At 40.3% G+C, this 19,111-nt stretch overlaps 1 protein-coding gene across 4 annotated transcripts in view; it reads right to left on the reverse strand.

Annotated features, from left to right (window-relative positions):
• The window catches only part of myo3b (myosin IIIB), a 171,700-nt gene that overhangs the window by 21,438 nt on the left and 131,151 nt on the right, over positions 1-19,111 (reverse strand). For all 4 annotated transcript variants that reach the window (XM_088352866.1, XM_088352869.1, XM_088352868.1 and 1 more), the window contains one exon: positions 18,942-19,053. In XM_088352866.1, the coding sequence (XP_088208992.1) occupies positions 18,942-19,053 (112 nt within the window). The remainder of the gene's footprint in view (positions 1-18,941; positions 19,054-19,111) is intronic.

A 19,111-nucleotide genomic window follows, 5' to 3' on the forward strand; every position in this document is an offset into this window, starting at 1 on the left:
TTGGGCTCCCTCCTCCTCGCATCACCGTTTATCCATTCTGACCCGCAGCGATATGAGAGCGAGCAACACATCAGAGGACGGGTCAGGCTTCCCATCTAGGCACCTCTCGCCGGGAAATCGCTTGCCATTTGATCCAGGCGAGCCCCAGAGGAATCCTGCTTGCGCAGATAGATCGCACGCGGGGATGCTGCCAAGCTAGTTTTTGGCACGGGTGGTGAAAGAAGAAGGGGATGGGGGCGGGTGGTGTCACTGTTGCGGGAGGTCAGACCCTGGGCTGACACCAGCGGGGGTTGGCTGTTGATCCCTAAATGATGCCGGTGAGAGTTTGCAGTTAATGGTGGGGAAGGATTTTAAGGAGGCGGCCTGGTTCACACAGTATTGATTATCAAACCCGACGTGCATGTTGCAAATGTTTGCTGGGTGGGAAGGAGAAAAATTGAAAAGCTCTACTGGAGATACTGTATTCTTCTGTATTTTATAAGACCTGGAATTGACTCACATTACATTTGTAAATGCCACCAGGAGATCTGTGGAGATCTGTGAAAGGGATGCTAAAAGGCTAGTTTTACTCGGAGGAATTGAAAGATGAACTGATTCCCTTTTGAAAATCATACGTCGAGATCACTTGATATTTCCCTGACTGTTGCTTATGTTTGTTTATTCATTGGGAGGAACGGGCAGAGGAGGAGGTGCTTTCAATTGATGATGATGTCGCAGTCATTGGCGCAGTCTAATGCAACAAATGAGTCATACTCGCTTATATGCAAAAATAAAAAATAATAACAGTAAACAAAACTCTTGAAGAACACAGCTTAGGGCCACCCAATCTTGACGGACTGAGTATCACACACCAAGTATGTGTTTATGAATTAAAACGGCTCAACTATAGTGAATGAGCTCTGTAGGGTTACTATGTAAATACATGTAGTAGCTACAGTCTGGCTGGTGGCAGAAGCAGAGGGACAAACCTTTGTTTGTAAAACCTAGGCAAAGCTTTTGTTTTGACCACTATCTCCTTATTTCATGTGTGCAAAATAGGAAAATAGGCAGCTGCATTGTGCAAAAACTCATCCCCTAATGAAAGCCTCACTTTTGACGTGACGGCAGCACAACTTGTTTTTTCTGCAAACTTTTCTGGGTTTTAGTTTTTTTTAACTAAAATCATTTTAGCAGAAAACATTTCTGTGCCGAAAATTCAGTGCAACCTTTTAACAAACAATAATAAAAAAAAAACAAATTAGAAGATATTTACCAGCACTTTGCAGTGTGTTGGAGATTTATGACCCCTTTTACCATAATAATAATAATAATAATAATAATTTCCTTGTATTGTCATTCTGTGTAACAATGTACACAGAACGAAATGTCGATTGCACCTGACCCGTTGTAGCGAGCCGATGCAGCCGCAGCCAACAGAGGGCGCCGCCGACCACTTTTTAAGTCTTAGGAATGACTCGGCCGGGGCGCGAACCCGAACCTCCCAGTCTCAAAGCGGGCGCCTTACCATCTAGGCTACTGAGCTGGTATAATGTACATTAAATGCACATGCTTTAAGTTAGAAGACAAAATGATCAAGTTCTGCAGCCTCGGCAGAGGGGTTCCCGCATCTGTTTCCACTAACTTGGAAGGAGGATGTTGTTACTTCCATCCAGCTTTTCGCACTGGAATCAATCATCTCCGCTGACAACAGATATGGAACATAAGAAAGTTCTAAAGTCTTGGCGAAGCCTTGACGGAAGTGGCCCATTAGTTTGGCATACTAAATGCGGTTTGGAGTGGCCGCCTAGAAAAATGGAGGATCATTGAATTAGTGAAGGAGAAGTTGATAAAAAGAAGAGAAGGAAGACTGCCAAAGAATGTTGGGCAGGTACTGGCTTATTATAGTTCATATTACAGTTTCTCGTATTTTTTCGTGAAGTGTGATTTGTGGGTAAGCATGGCGTGATTGTACTCTTAACTCAAAAAAATCAAATTACAAAAAGGACAATGTAGTAAAAACTGTTAAAAATGCACTGACAAAATATTTAGTTTGTTTTAAATATTTTGTTGTTTTACTACATTTGAAGTTCATGTTTTATTTGAAAATTTAATATAATATGTTTTTAATGAAAATAAGAAAATAACATGTAATGATATGAATTATAAAATTTTAGAACAATATAATTTTACTAGAAAAGAGAAAAAATATCCGATAAGATGCAGAAAATTTTCCTCATTTTGAATATTTTTCTTTTGTTTTTATATTTTTTGGGAAAGAAGATTAATAGTAATGAGCTTAGTATAATAAAAATAATGATCATTTTTTATTTAGTAAACAAACAAAAAACAACACTTAAAATATGCAAAATTGCCAGGAATATTAAAATTAAAAATTAAAAGTCTTTATGCTGTCTTGGTAGATAATTTTACACATTTCAAACATTTATCTTATCTTCCTAAATATATTTCCTGAAATTAGCTGTTTTGAATGGTACAGATTATGAATTTGTTATTTAATTATGTAAAATGCATTTAAATCATTATTTTTTGTAGAATTAGAAAACAACACCTAATTATTTTTTTTTATAAAAATTTAGAATTAATTGGAAAGAGCAAAATTATCTAATAATAAATTATTGTATTTTTTTAATTTGAAAATGTACTTTAACAATAATTACTACTAAAATAATAAAAACAATATCTCATGATAAAAATTGTACAAAAATATTATTTTACTTGAAAAGAGCAAAATTATTTTATAATAAAAAATACATGTAAATTTAATAGATTGTATTTTTCAATTTGAAAATATATTTTAAAAATACATTTTAGTTAAATAATAAAAACAAAACTTCGTAAGAAAATATTAGAAAAAAAAAACTGAATGATAAGATGGAAAATAATTTTGCACATTTGAAATATATTTAAAATTTTTATTTCATTTTTTGTAAAATGAGATCAATAATACTTAAAATAAGCAAAATGATTTGCCCATGGAACATTTTTTTTTGCATTGTAGTAGTAAACAAGTAGAGTTACTTTGAATATTGACTCAATATCCACCATGATTAAATCCGTTTTAACTCCAATAAAACTTTGCCACTCCCAATCAAACAACTTAACCCACTGGTTTAAATTTTGGGAGAACTTGAAGTCTTATTTCCCTCCTTTTTTTCTCAACGTCTGCGGAGATTATGGGTCTAAAAATCGTGATGGATGATGACTAGTTTGGAAGTACATCCTGTTAACGACTCCCACTGACATTAAGGAGATTACGTAGGTAGCGGCAGACGGCAGAAACTCCTTCCCTGCAACTTCAGTCTTTTCTAACCCTTCCAAATCTCGGCTGAGTCTTTAATTTACCTAAAACTAAAGAAATCAGTGGGGGCGGCGGGGGATTGGGGCACGGCAATACGAAAGGACGGACAAATGGATAAAGTGGGTGAGACAAAGAGAGGGAGGGAGAGTATTTGTGTGGAGAACACGGAAAGGGTGGATCGTTTGTCTGGCAGATGCATGTTGAGATGGAGAAGCTGCGGTTGTGGTGATGGAGGCCCCTTAGGGGGATGGGGAGCTTGTTTACAAGCCCGGGGTGGGAAACTGCAGGAGGGGAAAGTGAGATACTGACCTTAGAGAGCTACATCAACAAAGATCTATCAACGCTGAAATACTATCAGAAGACCAGAATGACCTCAATTATAATAATACAGTAGCCCCCCCCCGGGTTACAGCGCCCTAACCTTATGATATTTTTACGTTACATTGTGGAGAATGACATTTTTTTGAGCCCCTCGTTACGGCATTTACCCCAACATGCGACAAAGACAACCATGGCCAAAAATTAAAACTTTGTCCATTTGTGCGTATGATAAAGATTAGGCTGAAAAATCCAGCCCGACCCGACTGACCCTGAAGCAAACCCGAAATTTCATATTTTATTTATATTTTTATATTTCATATATAGTTTATATTTATTCGTCTGCAGAGGTAAAATTAACCCACAATTTTCCATCATCGCCAGATTTTTTAAGACTTAAAGGGAAAATGTTAAGGCCGTCATTCATTTTTATGGGTTGCAAATTAGGCCATGAACCACAGCAACAGTACGTCCTTAAGAATCTAGTGCGGCACTTTAAAAGAGAAAGAGGCAGAGAGAAAAAGAACAATGATGAGGGGATAATAATGAAAAAAAAAGTCAGCCCAAAAAGTCCCGCTCGACCTGAAAAAAATTAGTGATTGACATTTTAGGCCCGAACCCGGATCTTACATCGAGCATATGACTGCGAGTCACATGCCTTATACATCTCAAATATGCCTGTCTGCTATCGATCGACGGCATATAAGATTCTGGCCTGCTAATGGTTGCCATCACAGCATCAAGAAGGTGTTGATATACTACTGGCTAAACTCCTTCCCACAATGCTCCCTTTCTTCTCATTCATTTCAGAATGTCCTGTAACAAATTTAATTTCTTTAGCTTTGCTTCCCAAGATTTTCAGTGATGTGAAATGCAGAAGCAAAAACATGATAACCATGTGTGTGTATATATATATATATATATATTTATATATATATATATATATATATATATATATATATATATATATATAAATCGAAAATCAATTATTTTAATATCAAAGAAACAGTGTATATTATTTGACGACTAGATGTCACTGTATGATGTAGTGTGACCAAAAACTAGTGCTAAAAATCTCAAGACTACAAACTATGGAGATTCAAAGTGACCAAAAACGCATCATTTTACTTCTCATTCAGCCTTTTTTAGGTTTTTAAGCACCCATAGCAATAAAATGGGGGAAAATTTGGTCATCTCCCTCTAGGTGAGGCTCATGTTATATAAAATGAATGATTATGATAGTTCATGTATTTTTGCTCATTACAGACGCTGCTCGACCTACGAACTAGTTTGGTTCCGGGCGATTGTTTGTAAGTTGAATTTGTTCGTAAGTTGCTTCAGTGCTATATTTTGTATGTTTAAGGTTTCTATAAGTATGTTTAAGGCTTGTATGTAGTTGCGTTTCAAGAGGTCCTCCTCCGACTCTCCTCTCGTTTACACTTTACAGCAACCATATTGAATGGATGCATGAGATATTAAACAATAAAAATGTCAAGGTTCTTGGCGCGCTGGAGATACAGCACAGTATGTTTACACACGAACAAAGAAGAGGAAGCGGATTTCTTATTCGGGGTGGATGCTGGCTGACCTCTCACATCGCCACCACACGCCAGTAGTGGCGGAAAGAAGCACTAACATACTGTCCTTTAATCGTAAAAAGGTGCACACAATACAAAATCTAACCTACAGCAATGTCCGGATATTTTTCGACATACTGAATTTTTTTCCCAAATCTACAGTTTTGCTCAAGTCGAATGGTCGTAAGTAAGGGAGTGTCTGTATTTAAACCAATATTTATATATATTTTTAAATGATTTTTTTCACCTCTAGGAGGCGCTAAATACTAAACACAGTCTCTTTAAGACTTGAAAAAAAATGAATTTAAAATATAAGGAATTTGGAGGAAGAAATTGGCCTAAATTGTGTTGGATACTATTTTCATAGTCGGTTTAAACTAATCTGATACAAAGGAACTGGCAATTCGGAACGGTCTTAACATGAAGTAAAAATTTACTTTATATTACGGTCAACAGGAAATTTCAAAGGAATATCAAAATAGAAAAATACAAGACCTCTGATAATATCACTGTCATCTAAATTTTTGGGAAACAGATCTCTATTCATTAGTTTTACGAATCAATAACAGATTATTTGATATTGATGTTTTGAAACTGTGATGAACTCTTGTGAGGCCTCTTCTCAAGGTTTCTTACTTTCTTAATGTTGAGTTTTTCCTTACCCGCATGTCGGTTTAAGATCAGGGGATGGTGTAATTGTGGCCTGCCAAGTCTTTTGAGACATTTTGTGATTGAGGGCTATACAAGTAAATATAACTTGACTAGAATTAGTGGCAATGGTCATATTTCTGCAATCATTTTCATAAATTTATTCCAGCATTTATCTGTGCACTCTTTAATTGGTTCCAACAAAAAAATAATTATCTTTTGGCAATGTCTCAACCTAGGAGGGGTTTAAGGGTGGGCTCTAACTCGCAAACTGCCAGAATTTAGTTCTGTTCTCATACAGGTTTTAAATACAAAGAAAGATTCCTGGTTTGTTTTCCACAATTGTGATTATTTTATCTCCACCCTTTGTCTCATTTCGGCGAACAAACAAGGTTGAGAGTGCCTCGGCAAGTGCGGTTGTAATTGGCCTCTGCGTTGTTGCTCGGTTTTAGCGCCGTTTCTCTTCGCCTCCCTCACTTGACATGTATGTTTACCAGCGCCGTAATCTTCAAACCGCCTTTAAACATAAGTAGCTCAGCTTTCATAAAGCATAAAGTCAGCTTTGACTGATCCGCCGCGCCATCCTGTTTACCACGCCGGCAAGCGCTCTGATGATATCGGCGGCGTTGTCGTCCTTTTTCACGGCAAACATGTTGCGTTTATTAATATTCATGCTCTGAGACAGGTGATGAAAGGTGACTCTGTCTTTGAGTGCATCGGGCTTACATGGCTACATGGTGTACTCTGGGGACGGACAGGGTTTATAAAATATAAAGTAATCCTTATTTATCAGTTGGACTTTGTTTTATGACACCAGTGACGAGCCAAGTCAGGCGTTTTGCTGTTACAGGTTGCCAAAAGAATAGACTTACACTATATATGGATGGATACAGTTGTGGCATTTATTGCCAGGGTGGGAGGGGTGTGATCAAGCCTCAGTTTGCATGTATCATTTGTATTTGTACTACAGTTCCCAAAATGCTTTGCAGCATCAAAATACGCAAGTTGAGGGAAACAGCGGGAGCAGTATTGCGCACAGGAAAACAGATTCTTAGTGTTATGCTGTAGTTCGTATATTTGTTATTGCGACATCCGTTGCAGCCTGGTCATCTTGGAAGGGGGGTCACTTCATGTGCGGTCCCTTCTCAAGGTTACTTAATTTTCCTCATACTGAGGTTTTTGAGTTTTTCCTTGCCCTCATGTAGGTTTTAGAGCAGGGGATGTTGTCATAATAGTCTGTAGTTTGCAATAATCTGCGTTCTGTGCAGCCCTTTGAGACTCCTTGAGATTAAGGACTATACAAATAAACATGACTTGACTTGACTATATGATTCTTATTCATTTAATATAGGTGGTTATGGAACAGATTAACCACAAAAACAGAGTGAACACTGTAAAAACTGTTATCTTTATTTATTGGTTGACAACAGATAGCCATTATGCTGTTATAAGTTGCCAGGAAGAACTTCAAAATAAGAGCAAACAATGCATACAAAGCCCAGGTATTGCTGGCCAAGTTTAGGTCGACCATTTTCTAGTGTGTGATAAATAAGATCCATAGCATAAAGAAGAAAACTACCCTGAAAAGATGAAACATTTCATGCTGTGCAGGGGGCGGGGCTAAGAAATGTCATGGCATCTTCATCCCGCAAGGTCTAATCTTATGAGACAGTGTGTACTATTTGACCACTAGATGTCGCTATATGGTGTAGTGCTACAGACAACAAGTGCCAAAAAGCACAAGGATGAATACGAAATGGAGACACAAAGTAACCAAAGCGCACCATATTACTTATCATTTTTTTTGCTCAGCCTTTATGAGGTTTTTGGGGACCTGTAGCAGCAAGATGTCAGTATATATCAGTTCCCTCCAGGTGAGGCTCATGTTCTTTAAAAATAAATGCAATTTTCTTGACCTACGCGTATTTCAAAATCTACATGTTTATACGATAGTTCATGTATTTTAGCTTATTATTTAAATCAATATTGTTTTTTCAATGAAAAAAGTTTTTTTGTTGCCTCCAGGAGGTGTTAAATAACACACACTAGCTGTTTAATACGAAGGATGTTTCATACGGTTTAGAAGACTGTACCAGTACATCAGTTATCTACCTACCAGGAAATAGCATTGCATATAAAATAAAACAACGAGTCAAATCTCTAACTCCTGATTGAAAAGCAGCCACTAGGGGGCAGCTGTTACTGGTATTGGCTACTGTCATGAGTGCCAATATTGTCTGGTACTGGAACTGATTTATTGTACTGGCCCGTTTGCACCTGACACCCATTTGTAAACCGCACTACAATTTGTGCTTACTAGCTCAGGAGGTAGAGCGCTCGTCTTGGGATCAAGAGATCCCAGTTCCAATCCCGGCTCGAAGTGTCCTTGGGTAAGACACTGAACCCCTAATACCCCCAATAAGCAGGTTAGCGCCTCACATGGCTGCAAGGCTGCTATTGGGAAATGTGGAGCACATTGTAAAGCCCTTTGGGAAGTCATTGACTTGAAAAGCGCTATATACATGCAGATCATTTCATTTAATTTCATTACTCTATTAAAAGTGAATTGATTTTCTTGAAAATTTACCAGAATTTATTTCAGGCTTCTAGGAGTGTTTTAGCTAGGTTTTGTGTCAAGGCACCCTCAATAAATACCAACCAAATCTGTAAACATCTGCTTTTGTGTTCAAGCGGCCCTGGGGCTGTATACAGCCATGCGACTCTTTGGCACTCCCTAGTGGCTCCCGGGCGCTTTTGCAACAAACCACGGCCCCAATTCCCTCGCCCAAGTAGAATGCCCAGCAACGCCAAGAACGGCAACACCGGGCTATTATGCTTGTTTTAAATATGCATAAGATTAAATTAAAAAGTTACATTAAATAAAATCAAGAAATTAAATTGATAAAAAGACCAACTTAAATCATGAACCCTAAAATCCATGCAATTGTTTTAGTTAAAGGAGCTGCACGGAATTTGGAAATTTGTTACTCTCCAGAATTGTGTCATCATTGCGGCCTCAGTCAGCTCATTTACGATGCACATGCAAGTACGTGCATTTCTTAGGCACACTTTAATAAACTCTGCTTTTTTTTAATCTTTCTTGGGGTATGGGTTGGCGTTTGGACTCAACTTAAAGCAGGCATTTTTTCTTACTTTCATGCTACACTGACAAAAGTAAAAGTCAAACCTGTGGGGATGAGCATAACATTACTCTCTAGCACTCCCCTCAGTCACTATTCCTCTAACCTAATGTGTTCTGCCCCGAACAGCTCTGCTAAGAGTAAGATAAAAGCAGATAGGCGCAGAGAAAAATCAAGCATAAGGGCTCCTTAAACTCAGTTCATTGTTAACATACATAAGAGACAAAATATTTAACTTTCAACTTTACAATTAATTATTTTTGCCAACTCATAAATGGACACGTTGCAGGGCTTTTCCAAGAAATATTTTCTCTAAGGACAAAAATTAACTGTGGGGAACCTCAAAGTGATTTTGCATGACCCTGCGTCCCTCAAACACATTAAGACTTTCCGTGTCACGGCTCGACACAGTGGCGATAATGGAAGCAGGGTGCCAGCAGACTCCCGAGGGGCACTAATTCCATTCTTACGGCTTATAGGAACACACGCGGGTCGCAAGCCCAGGAGAAGCATTGCCATCACCAGAGGCGACAGCAGGATGAGACGCAGGAAGGAGCCCGGCTCTCTCGACATCTGGCGAGAGAGCCGGGCTCTCATGAAATAAGACAGAGAAGGAGAAGAGCGGAGAAGAAAAAAAGAGAAAGAGAAGAGAGGCCCTCAGATGTGCACAGATCAAAGTGTGCCCTTGGTGCCGGAGCCGCCCTGGTCTTTTATTCAAATGGACTTTACTGAAAGCAGTCAGACCTCAGAACATAAAGCAGGCCGGAGAAAACGGTGACGATGAATATCAGAACTCTGTTATTCAGATTCAGATTCAGATTCAGATCTACTTTTATTGTCATTCTAGTACACGTGTATACAGAACGAAATGTCGATGGATCTGACTCCCACAGTTTCCCTCAGTGTCCTTCAGTGTACAGATATAAATAAAGCTGTATTGTGTTATTTACCATAGTGCCGATAGTGCAAGAAGAGACGCTAACCAGATGTGCAAGATGGGCAGTCAGGTTAACAAGTCAGGTACACAGTACCATTATATTGTAAACAATAACACTGTAAGTAATAACACTGTAAGTAGCAATAGTGCAGAGATCAAATGTGCAAGGAGTGGCAAGCAAAAAAAAAAACTGCCACTAGTGCAAAAGTCAAATTAGCAGCTGTTTAGATTTAAGTTAACTATATGTTAGATTGACCATTTAACAGTCTAATGGCCAGGGGGACTAGACTATTGCGGAGCCTGGTGGTCCTGCACCGCACACTGCAGTACCTCTTCCCAGAGGCTAGCAGAGTGAATAGTCCATGATGGGGGTGAGAGGGGTCCCCGGTAATGTTCTTAGCATGGGATAAGCAGCGCTTCTGGCCAATGTCCTGAATGGAGGGAAGTGTAGTCCCGATTATTTTCTCCGCTGTCCTCGTTACCCTCCTCACACTACCCCAGTCGGTAGCGCTGCAGCCTCCACACCACACAGAGATACAGCTGGTCAGGATACTCTCTATGGTGCCCCTGTAGAAAGTGATGAGGGATGGTGGGGGCAGGTGGGCTCTCCTCATCCTCCGCAGGAAGTACAGGCGCTGCTGTGCCCTCTTAACCAGAGATGCAGTGTTCACGGACCAGGTGAGTTTGTTTGTGATGTGCACCCCTAGGAACTTGATACTGCTGACAACCTCCACAGCCTTGTTGTTGATGCAAAGTGGGGCATGGTTGGGCTGGTTTTTCCTAAAGTCGACAATGATCTCTTTAGTCTTGTCAACATTCAGGACCAGGCTGTTGTCCTTGCACCAGCCCACCAACTGCTCCACTTCCTCTCTGTAGGCCAGGTCGTTGTCATCCCTGATGAGGCCCACCACCGTTGTGTCGTCAGCATACTTCACGATGTGGTTTGTGGCGGACCTAGGGACGCAGTCGTGTGTCATCAAGGTGAACAGCAAGGGGCTTAGGACGCAGCCTTGGGGGGAGCCCGTGCTGAGGTAGATGACATCTGAACTGTTCTGACCTATCCGCACAGATTGGGGTCTGTCACAGAGGAAGTCCAGCAGCCAGTTCCGCAGGGGGGTGTTGAAACCCAGAAGCCCCATTTTGTCTACCAGATGTTGTGGGATGATGGTGTTGAATGCTGAACTGAAGTCCAGGAACAGCATCCGCACATGGGTGTTCTTCTCCTCTAGGTGTGTCAGGCTCAGGTGAAGCGCAGAGGAGATGGCATCCCTGGTGGAGCGGTTTGTCCTGTAGGCAAACTGAAAGGGGTCGAATGAAGAGGGGAGACTGGAGGTGATGTGCTCTTTAACCAGTCTCTCGAAGCACTTCATTATGATAGGAGTCAGTGCAACGGGCCGGTAATCGTTGAGTGATAAGATCTGGGTTTTCTTTGGCACTGGGATGATGTTGGCAAATTTGAAGCATGATGGTACTTTGGCTTGGTCTAGCGAGGTGTTGAAAATGTCTGTTAGTACACAAGCCAGCTGATCGGCGCACTCCCTAAGTACCCGCCCCGGAATGTTGTCCGGGCCTGGAGCCTTCCTTGTGTTGACCCTTCTCAGGGTCTTCCTCACGTCAGATGAGTCCAGGTGGAGTGCTCTTTCGTCCTGATTTGGAGCCGCTTTCACTGCAGGGGTGCTGTTTTGTGCCTCGAACCTACCAAAGAAATTGTTGAGGTCATTCAGAAAGTCCATGCTAGTGTTCTGCACTGGGGTGGTGTTTGGCTTGTAACTGGTGATGGCCTGGATGCCTTTCCACATATCCCTGGTGTTGGTTGTGCTGAGGAAACGTTCCTGAATCTTTTGACTGTACGTTCGCTTTGCTAGTCTGATGGCACGGTTCAGGTTAGCCCTCGCTGATAACAGCGCCTCCTTGTCACCAGATCTAAAGGCAAGGTTACGTACTTTTAGTTGATTGCGTATTTCAGCAGTCATCCAGGGCTTCTGATTGGCACGGGTGCATATAGTTTTGTTATTGCTGACGTCTTCTGCGCATTTACTGATGTAGGCTGACACAGAAATGGCGTACTCATCTATATTTATTTTGTTGTTGTAAGTGGCAGCCGATTTAAACATGTCCCAATCAGTGCACTCAAAGCAGTCCTGTAGTGCCTCCATAGCCCCCTCAGACCACACCCTCACCTGCTTCACTGTTGGTCTTTCTCTTGTTAGCAGGGGCTTGTATGCAGGAATTAGCATAACAGAAAGGTGATCTGATGAGCCTAGGTGGGGGCGGGGGGCTGCTTTATATGCACCTTTGATGTTTGTGTAGGCCAGGTCTAATGTGTTCCTACCTCTTGTAGCAAAGTTTACATGCTGATGGAAATGCGGGAGAACTGTTTTCATATTGGCCTGGTTAAAGTCCCCCGCCGCAATAAAAATGCACTCAGTATAAGCATGCTGCAGTTCACTCACAGTTCGGTAGAGAATGTCCATTGCCTCCTTCGTATTAGCGCTGGGGGGCACGTACACGGCCGTAATGATGGTCGCGCTGAACTCCCTCGGTAAGTAAAACGGTCTGCAGATCACCGTCAAAAGTTCAATGTCTCGTGAGCAGTGATTCGAGATTATCTTCGCATTTCTGCACCATTTATTGTTTGTGCAAGGGCAGTGAGAGTTTGAGATTTTGTGAAGACTTTTAAGGATACTCGGATAAATCTGTTTATATTTCATTTAATGAAGGCTTGTTTTTTGACCCCAATGTGAAATAAGCGTAATGCGGGTAGAAAATTTGGATGAGCATGAATTTATTAGGTGCCATTGATGGCTACAGCCATCAAATATTTTTTATGCAGTGAGTGCATACCTGTCAACCCGTACGTTTTTGCCGTACAAAGTATGTTTATTATGCATTTTAAGACGTGTACGACGTACAAGAAAATCTGTACGGAAAAACGCAAATTTGTCAATTATGGGTACCATCCGGTATACACCGACTATCACGAAACGGCAAATCAATCAAGTCAAACGAGTTCGCCGTGGTAGCCTCCATCTTGCTATGTTTTTCTTTCGTTGCAAACAAAGCGAGCGGTTTGATGCTACTGTGTGCATGCATCTGCCGCCTGGTGATTTCCCATCATGCATCATTCCGTGGTAGTCGTGTAGTGAAAGGAAGTCCGTCTCTTTGTAGGGAACCGGCTTTTTCGGCTCAACTCATCAAAGAGAGCCGGCTCTCAAACGGCTCACTTGGTTTGATGCATTATATAACGAATTATTACGTTGTATAAAGAAGTTAAGAAAAAAAGGAAGTATAAAAGGAGAAAATAAAAAAAACAGGTTTTTGGGTATCCCTTTAATCAGTATATTACCAACAATAATTTAATGCAGAAAATGAATTAATAATTTGAATAAGAAAATTCTACTTAATTATATTTGCATGTATTTTTCCTTCCACGGTGAACGTCCAAGCGACTTTATTTTTGAACTTTTTTTTATAATAAACCTCAATCATGTCGAGCAACTCAGTATCTCACAACAAAATGGTAATTAACAATATATATGATATAACGAAACACATGTACAATATAACATGTTCAACTACTAAATAAACACGTTTAAAAAAAAATATGGTGTGGGATTATTTTGTATTTTGTAAGGGAAAATACGACAGTTTGTAAGGGCATGGAGCCGGGAAGGTTGACAGGTATGTGAGTGAGTGAGTTAAAAGTAAAGAGGATTTCATTCCATACATCTAGCCATTTAGCCAATTTCATAAACAACCCCAATACACTCAACTTTAAGCTTTCTTAGGAACTATTCTTAAACCCAAGTGTGTACCACATACCAATTCCTAGTGGTGTAAAAATACTCCATTCACTTAAAATAAAAGCTCTTTTGATTCAAACAATAATAAAAACACATGTACTATCCCCTTAAGAGGAGTTTGACATTTACGGTGGTGCTTTAAGCATTTAATGTCCACTTATTTTACACATCTGAGCTCTGCATGTGATGGTGGAAAAGTCCCGTGATGAGGCATTTTAAAAAATCCCCTGTTTCCTTCTCTAGCCATTCATTTTAGCCACTTGGCTACAGGCTATGGCTCTAGCTGCTATTGTTAGCTACTTCCCCTTCATGTTTTAGTGTCACTTGCGTTCCAAAGGTAGTCATTCAGGCAAACGTCTTTGAGTTCTGTGAATTAGGGTGCTGACGCTTGAGAATTTCTTACTGGCCTCTTTAGTAGCTTCTCCTGTTAGCCGTTAATGTTAGCCACTTATATTAGCTCCTACCAACTGTTTACTATTTTAAGCCGCTCCAGGTGTATCCCACTCACACAATCTTCAAACTTCCAAAGTGAGTCTTTTTCTAGCTTCATTCTAAGATACAACAAACTCTTGTGGTGAATTCTTACACAGTGTCACTTTGAACCGTTTTATAATATCAGTCCACATAGCTACTGAAGTTAATTAAGTCAAAATAAAAGGAACCAGAGCATATTGGTTTACAAGACCCCTTACCCACCAGGATTGTCAGGCAACCACAGGATGTATGGTGTGTCTAGGGCAAGTCCAGACTGGGTGTGCCAACCCTCTCCAGGCTGTTTCTTTAGGTAAGATTTTCCATGGCTACCAGTAACAGAAAAAGCCTCCTGATGTGACTCAGATACAGCACCTTTGTCATCTGGTCGCCGTTGTTTTGTGTCACCTTAATCCTTATCACAGGAGATCAACTAATTTATTTAAAAATTTTGAGATCATCCCACAAAAAATAAAATCTCGTTACACTGGCAGATTATTGGATTATTACTACGCTTAGTTTTCTCATTTTAATAAGTATTTAACTTGTTTTGTAGTTTTAAACGTTTACCATATTTTCCGCACTATAAGGCGCACCTAAAAGCCTTTATTTTTTTCAAAAGCTGACCATGCGCCTTATAATACAGTGCGCCTTATATATGGATCAATATTAAGTCGCAAAGTCTTGCAACTAAGGCAAGCAGCCGCCGACTAGATTTTCCCCCGAAGGCGAAGTCGTCCGCGGTGTATGCTGGGATTTATATACCGGCGTTTCATTTCCTAACCAATGTGTCAATCATCATTTGAATCAGTCACTATTGGCTAAAGTTATTCGGAGGTAAAGGGGGCGGATCCTTTTTATCATTTACAGGCTCGCATAGGCTAAAGGGGCGAAACACAGCCTGCAATTGGCCAAAAAAGATGAATGTGAATCACACGTTGGGTTGCACTACGGCATAGAGAAAAACATTTTTACTATTCTGTATTTGTAAATATTTTACTCTCCTGGATTTACTACACTCACGGTTGTAAGAAGACCATATCATTATTGAACGTGATGGCTGCAAGAGAACTTAGGTGAGCTATGCGGCTTTATATTTTCCCGGTATCTTGTTTTAGAACGATCTTGATGTTTCTGTGATGAGTCTATTTTTAAACTAAATTCAATTCAAAGTGTTTATTGTCATATGCACAGTAAAGAACCCCGTTTCCCTGCACAATAAAATTCTTACTTTGCTGTCCACACAGTGGCCAGCAAAAAATAAAATGGAAACTAAGAAATGTTTGGCATTTCTTGAATACCAAGACTTTAACCTTCCAAATGATATTTAGAACGATGCATTTGAGTGATTGGTGACTTCGTAGAGACACTGTTTCCGTACATGTCTGAGACACGTATTTGCTTCTTTGCAAGCTTTCGGAATCTTACGGGGGTAATAAGTTTGACTGAACTGTCCGACTGTTTTGTCGACGTTTCCATTGTAGCGCCTTATAATCCGGTGCGCCTTATGTATGGAAAATATAGGACCAAAAACTATTTTTGGGGGGTGCGCCCTATAACCCGGTGCGCCTTATAGTGCGGAAAATACGGTAATATTTATTTTAATTTTATTTTTTGTATTTACTATGAATAACCATTAAAATAAATCTTAAAATTAGAAAAATACAATTTTTGCTTTGTTAAGATATTTAAATATTTTAGTTGTTTATTTGTTTGCGGAACAAGACAATTTATTTAACAAAAATTCTGATTTTACATGTTTTATTGAATTTGCTCCAATTTCCAAATAGACAAGCATAAAAATGGGTCGGGCTGAAAAAGGTGAGAATGGTGTGGAGGAAATACCAAATGTACTTGTGTATAATGCGCGCCCCTATTTTTTAATTAAAAATCAGTATAAAATGTGGTTTGAATTTTTCTCAGCTCCTGCTAAGCATAAAAGTGACAAACAGTACATGCGACCATGATTCAAATAATTTATTGACAACTATGAACACAATACCGACATAAAAATGTACAATTTATTCTTTTAATGTCATTCAAAGTCCGATTCATCACGAGACCAAAGGGTTGTTTCCCTCGTCGTTCCTTTTGGTAATTATTCATGTTTTAAAGGACAATTTTCTGTTTTCTACATTCTCAAACATTCTTCCTGGTACCGTGAATAAAAATAGTATTACAATAAGAGGAACTCTAATACGCTTTACATATTCTTAGAATAAACATTCCTGCCCGCACGAACTGCACAGGTTTTTATTCGCCTGATTCACTCTGGGACATCTCACAATACCCCACTAACTACCTCAAAATATTTTCTCTTATACAATTCTGGCAGGTCAGCCCTTTTGACTTGAAAATGGTGGATTTCTCCCTGAGGTAAGGGATTTTAATGCCTGGAATATGATTGCACATTCATGTTGTGTTCATTGATGACTCAAAATTGGCTTTAAATATAAACTACATGTGTCATTTTGATAGCTGTCGGAATACAGTCGCTCCCCTACTTACGACCATTTGACGTACGAAAACGGTAGATACGAACATTTTTTTCGGGATGTGGAAAAATATCCAGACATTGCTGTAAGTTAGATTTTGTATTGTGTGCACCTTTTTCCAAGTAGATGACAGTAATGTAGTGATTCTTTCCGGCGCTACCGACATGTGGCGCTGTGGGAGGTCACCCAGCATCCACCCCGAAGTTCGTGTGTAAACATTCTGTACTGTATCTCCAGCGCGCTAAGAACTTTGACATTTGTATTGTTTAGTATCTTGTGCTTCCATTCAATATGGTTGGTGTAAAGAAGAGGCGAGCCGTTTCATTTGAAATGAATTTGAAATAGGGAAGCTTGATGCTGTTGAGAAAATGGTCGGATCGCTCTTTTTTGGCCACTTTCTACCATGGAAGAGGAAGTCTCCTAACTCTTAAAGCTTATTTTCCAAAAGTAAGTTAATCTTAACTTTATTTATCGACCATATTGTTTCATGAAATGTTTATTTTTTTCTGTACAAAACAATACAGGTTACCTATACAAGCCTTAAACATAACTCTATAACCCTTAAACATACAAAATATAGCACTGAAGCAACTTGCGAACAAATTCAACTTACGAAAGATCGTCTGGAACGTATCTCCTTCGCTCCTACATTTTGAGAGGATGAACATTTGGTATATTTTCAATCCTACAAATTCAAAAGTCAGGGAGCTTAGCTCAGGACTATTCCAATAGACAAGCAAACAAAGCGTGATTAAAAACACAACTTTATTGGCTGAGGCCAAAACAAAGCGACAGCCGACTCCGCCATGATGCTTTGTGCTCCGCCACAAGCAAAGCCGGCAAGATTCCTGACAAAAAAAAATGTCGCTTTTCATTGAAACGTTTCCTTCTGTAATCGCTCTGACGTCCCCAATCAGACACTTGAGTAGCAGTGATGCCTGAGTGCGGGAGGTCACCTGTACGCAGCATTAGCGTATTAGCCGCTATCTAACCCAGACCTGCTGCGGTGCACTGACACTAATCCTGGGCCCGCGCGGAGAGCCCTGTCTGTGTTACATTATCACGTCTAATCCCCGTAATCTTCCCCCGGCCGCACAGCTAAATGCTATTCCACCTCCGTCGCTTACCCTGCAGCCCTCTAATAAGACTGATGAGGAGGAGGGTGGGGGTGCCTCTGCTCCTAGTGGTGAGGGGAGTAAACTGCAGTCCCGCTGTGCAGCCTTTTGAGCACTGAATCCCGTAAATTACGGACTACAGAGCGCACCTGATTAAAAGCCGTATGCTCAAATTTAAGTACGTAACTCATTTTATTCTTAAAGGGATTATAAAACATCATTTTTTTTCAATTAGGCACAGAACTTGTTGTGTTCCTCCTTATAATCATGCGTATATGTTGAAAAATATTCCGCTGGGGGACCCACATTTTTTTGTCTCAAAGTGGTAGATATCTTCAGAGCTGTGACATCATTGATAAACAGACGGCAATTGTAGAAAACAGATTGCATAGAGCTCATTCGTGCTTGGAGAAATTGGAACTTTGCTTACCGTGTTGCTGGGGGACAGTTTTGTCCGATTTGCTTGCTTCGATCATCAGAAGCTGCGTGAGGTAAGTTCACCTGTTGCTACGATAGCGTGCGTTCCTTTCTTACCTTCGCCTCTTATTAGGTAGGTGATTGTGGCTTTTACTTTGTGTTTTCGCCTCGTGTCTCGCAGTTAGTATAATAATGTCTGCTGTTAGGGTCGAAGCCGCTAAAGGCTTTCGGTTTTGTTGGCAAAAACATGGACATATTTCTCTCAAAGTGCGTCATAAATGTTTCTTAGATGTCACTGCGGAGTTTTGTATTGTGCTATTGTTGTTGAAAAGAGCAGCTTGCCATTTTCCTCGGTGCTGCCACGAAAAAAAAAGAATAAGCCGCACCGTATTCACAGCCACGTTGCTTAGAATGTAGCTTGTATTTCGGATTTTACGGTAATGGCATTCACGGCCCGGGGGCATTGAGCAAATCAAGCACTTGTTCAACAAATTGAGGTTTATTGTGTCTTTATGTTAAGTGCCATCAACAGCTTTAGATGTCAAACCTGCAGAGTTGATGTGAAAGACTATGACCTAGCTTGTTGCAAATGTCAGGGGACGAAAAAAGTATTTAAATTTGTGGAAAAATGGCCCCCCTTGTGTTAAAAAATGGCACTTGATCCACTAAAGCGGGATTTTGGCGTAATTACTTGCACCCGCCGGCATTGCGCGCCGGCTTACCTTGTTTACAGCGAGCGTCTCGCAGTCGGGCTGTCTCCCTGCGAAGCTTCGTCACACCGTCTTTGTCTCTCTTGGCGTCTTTCACCTGCCTGTCTCGGCTGTCGGGGCAAACCTTGAAAGGAACCGCGGGAGCCATGTCAGCGAGGGGAGGGAAAGAAATCTAGTCGTGT

This window comes from Urocampus carinirostris, chromosome 14 (genome assembly GCF_059441175.1).
Source record: "Urocampus carinirostris isolate Australia breed hairy pipefish chromosome 14, RoL_Ucar_1.0, whole genome shotgun sequence".
Taxonomy (NCBI): Eukaryota; Metazoa; Chordata; class Actinopteri; order Syngnathiformes; family Syngnathidae; genus Urocampus; species Urocampus carinirostris.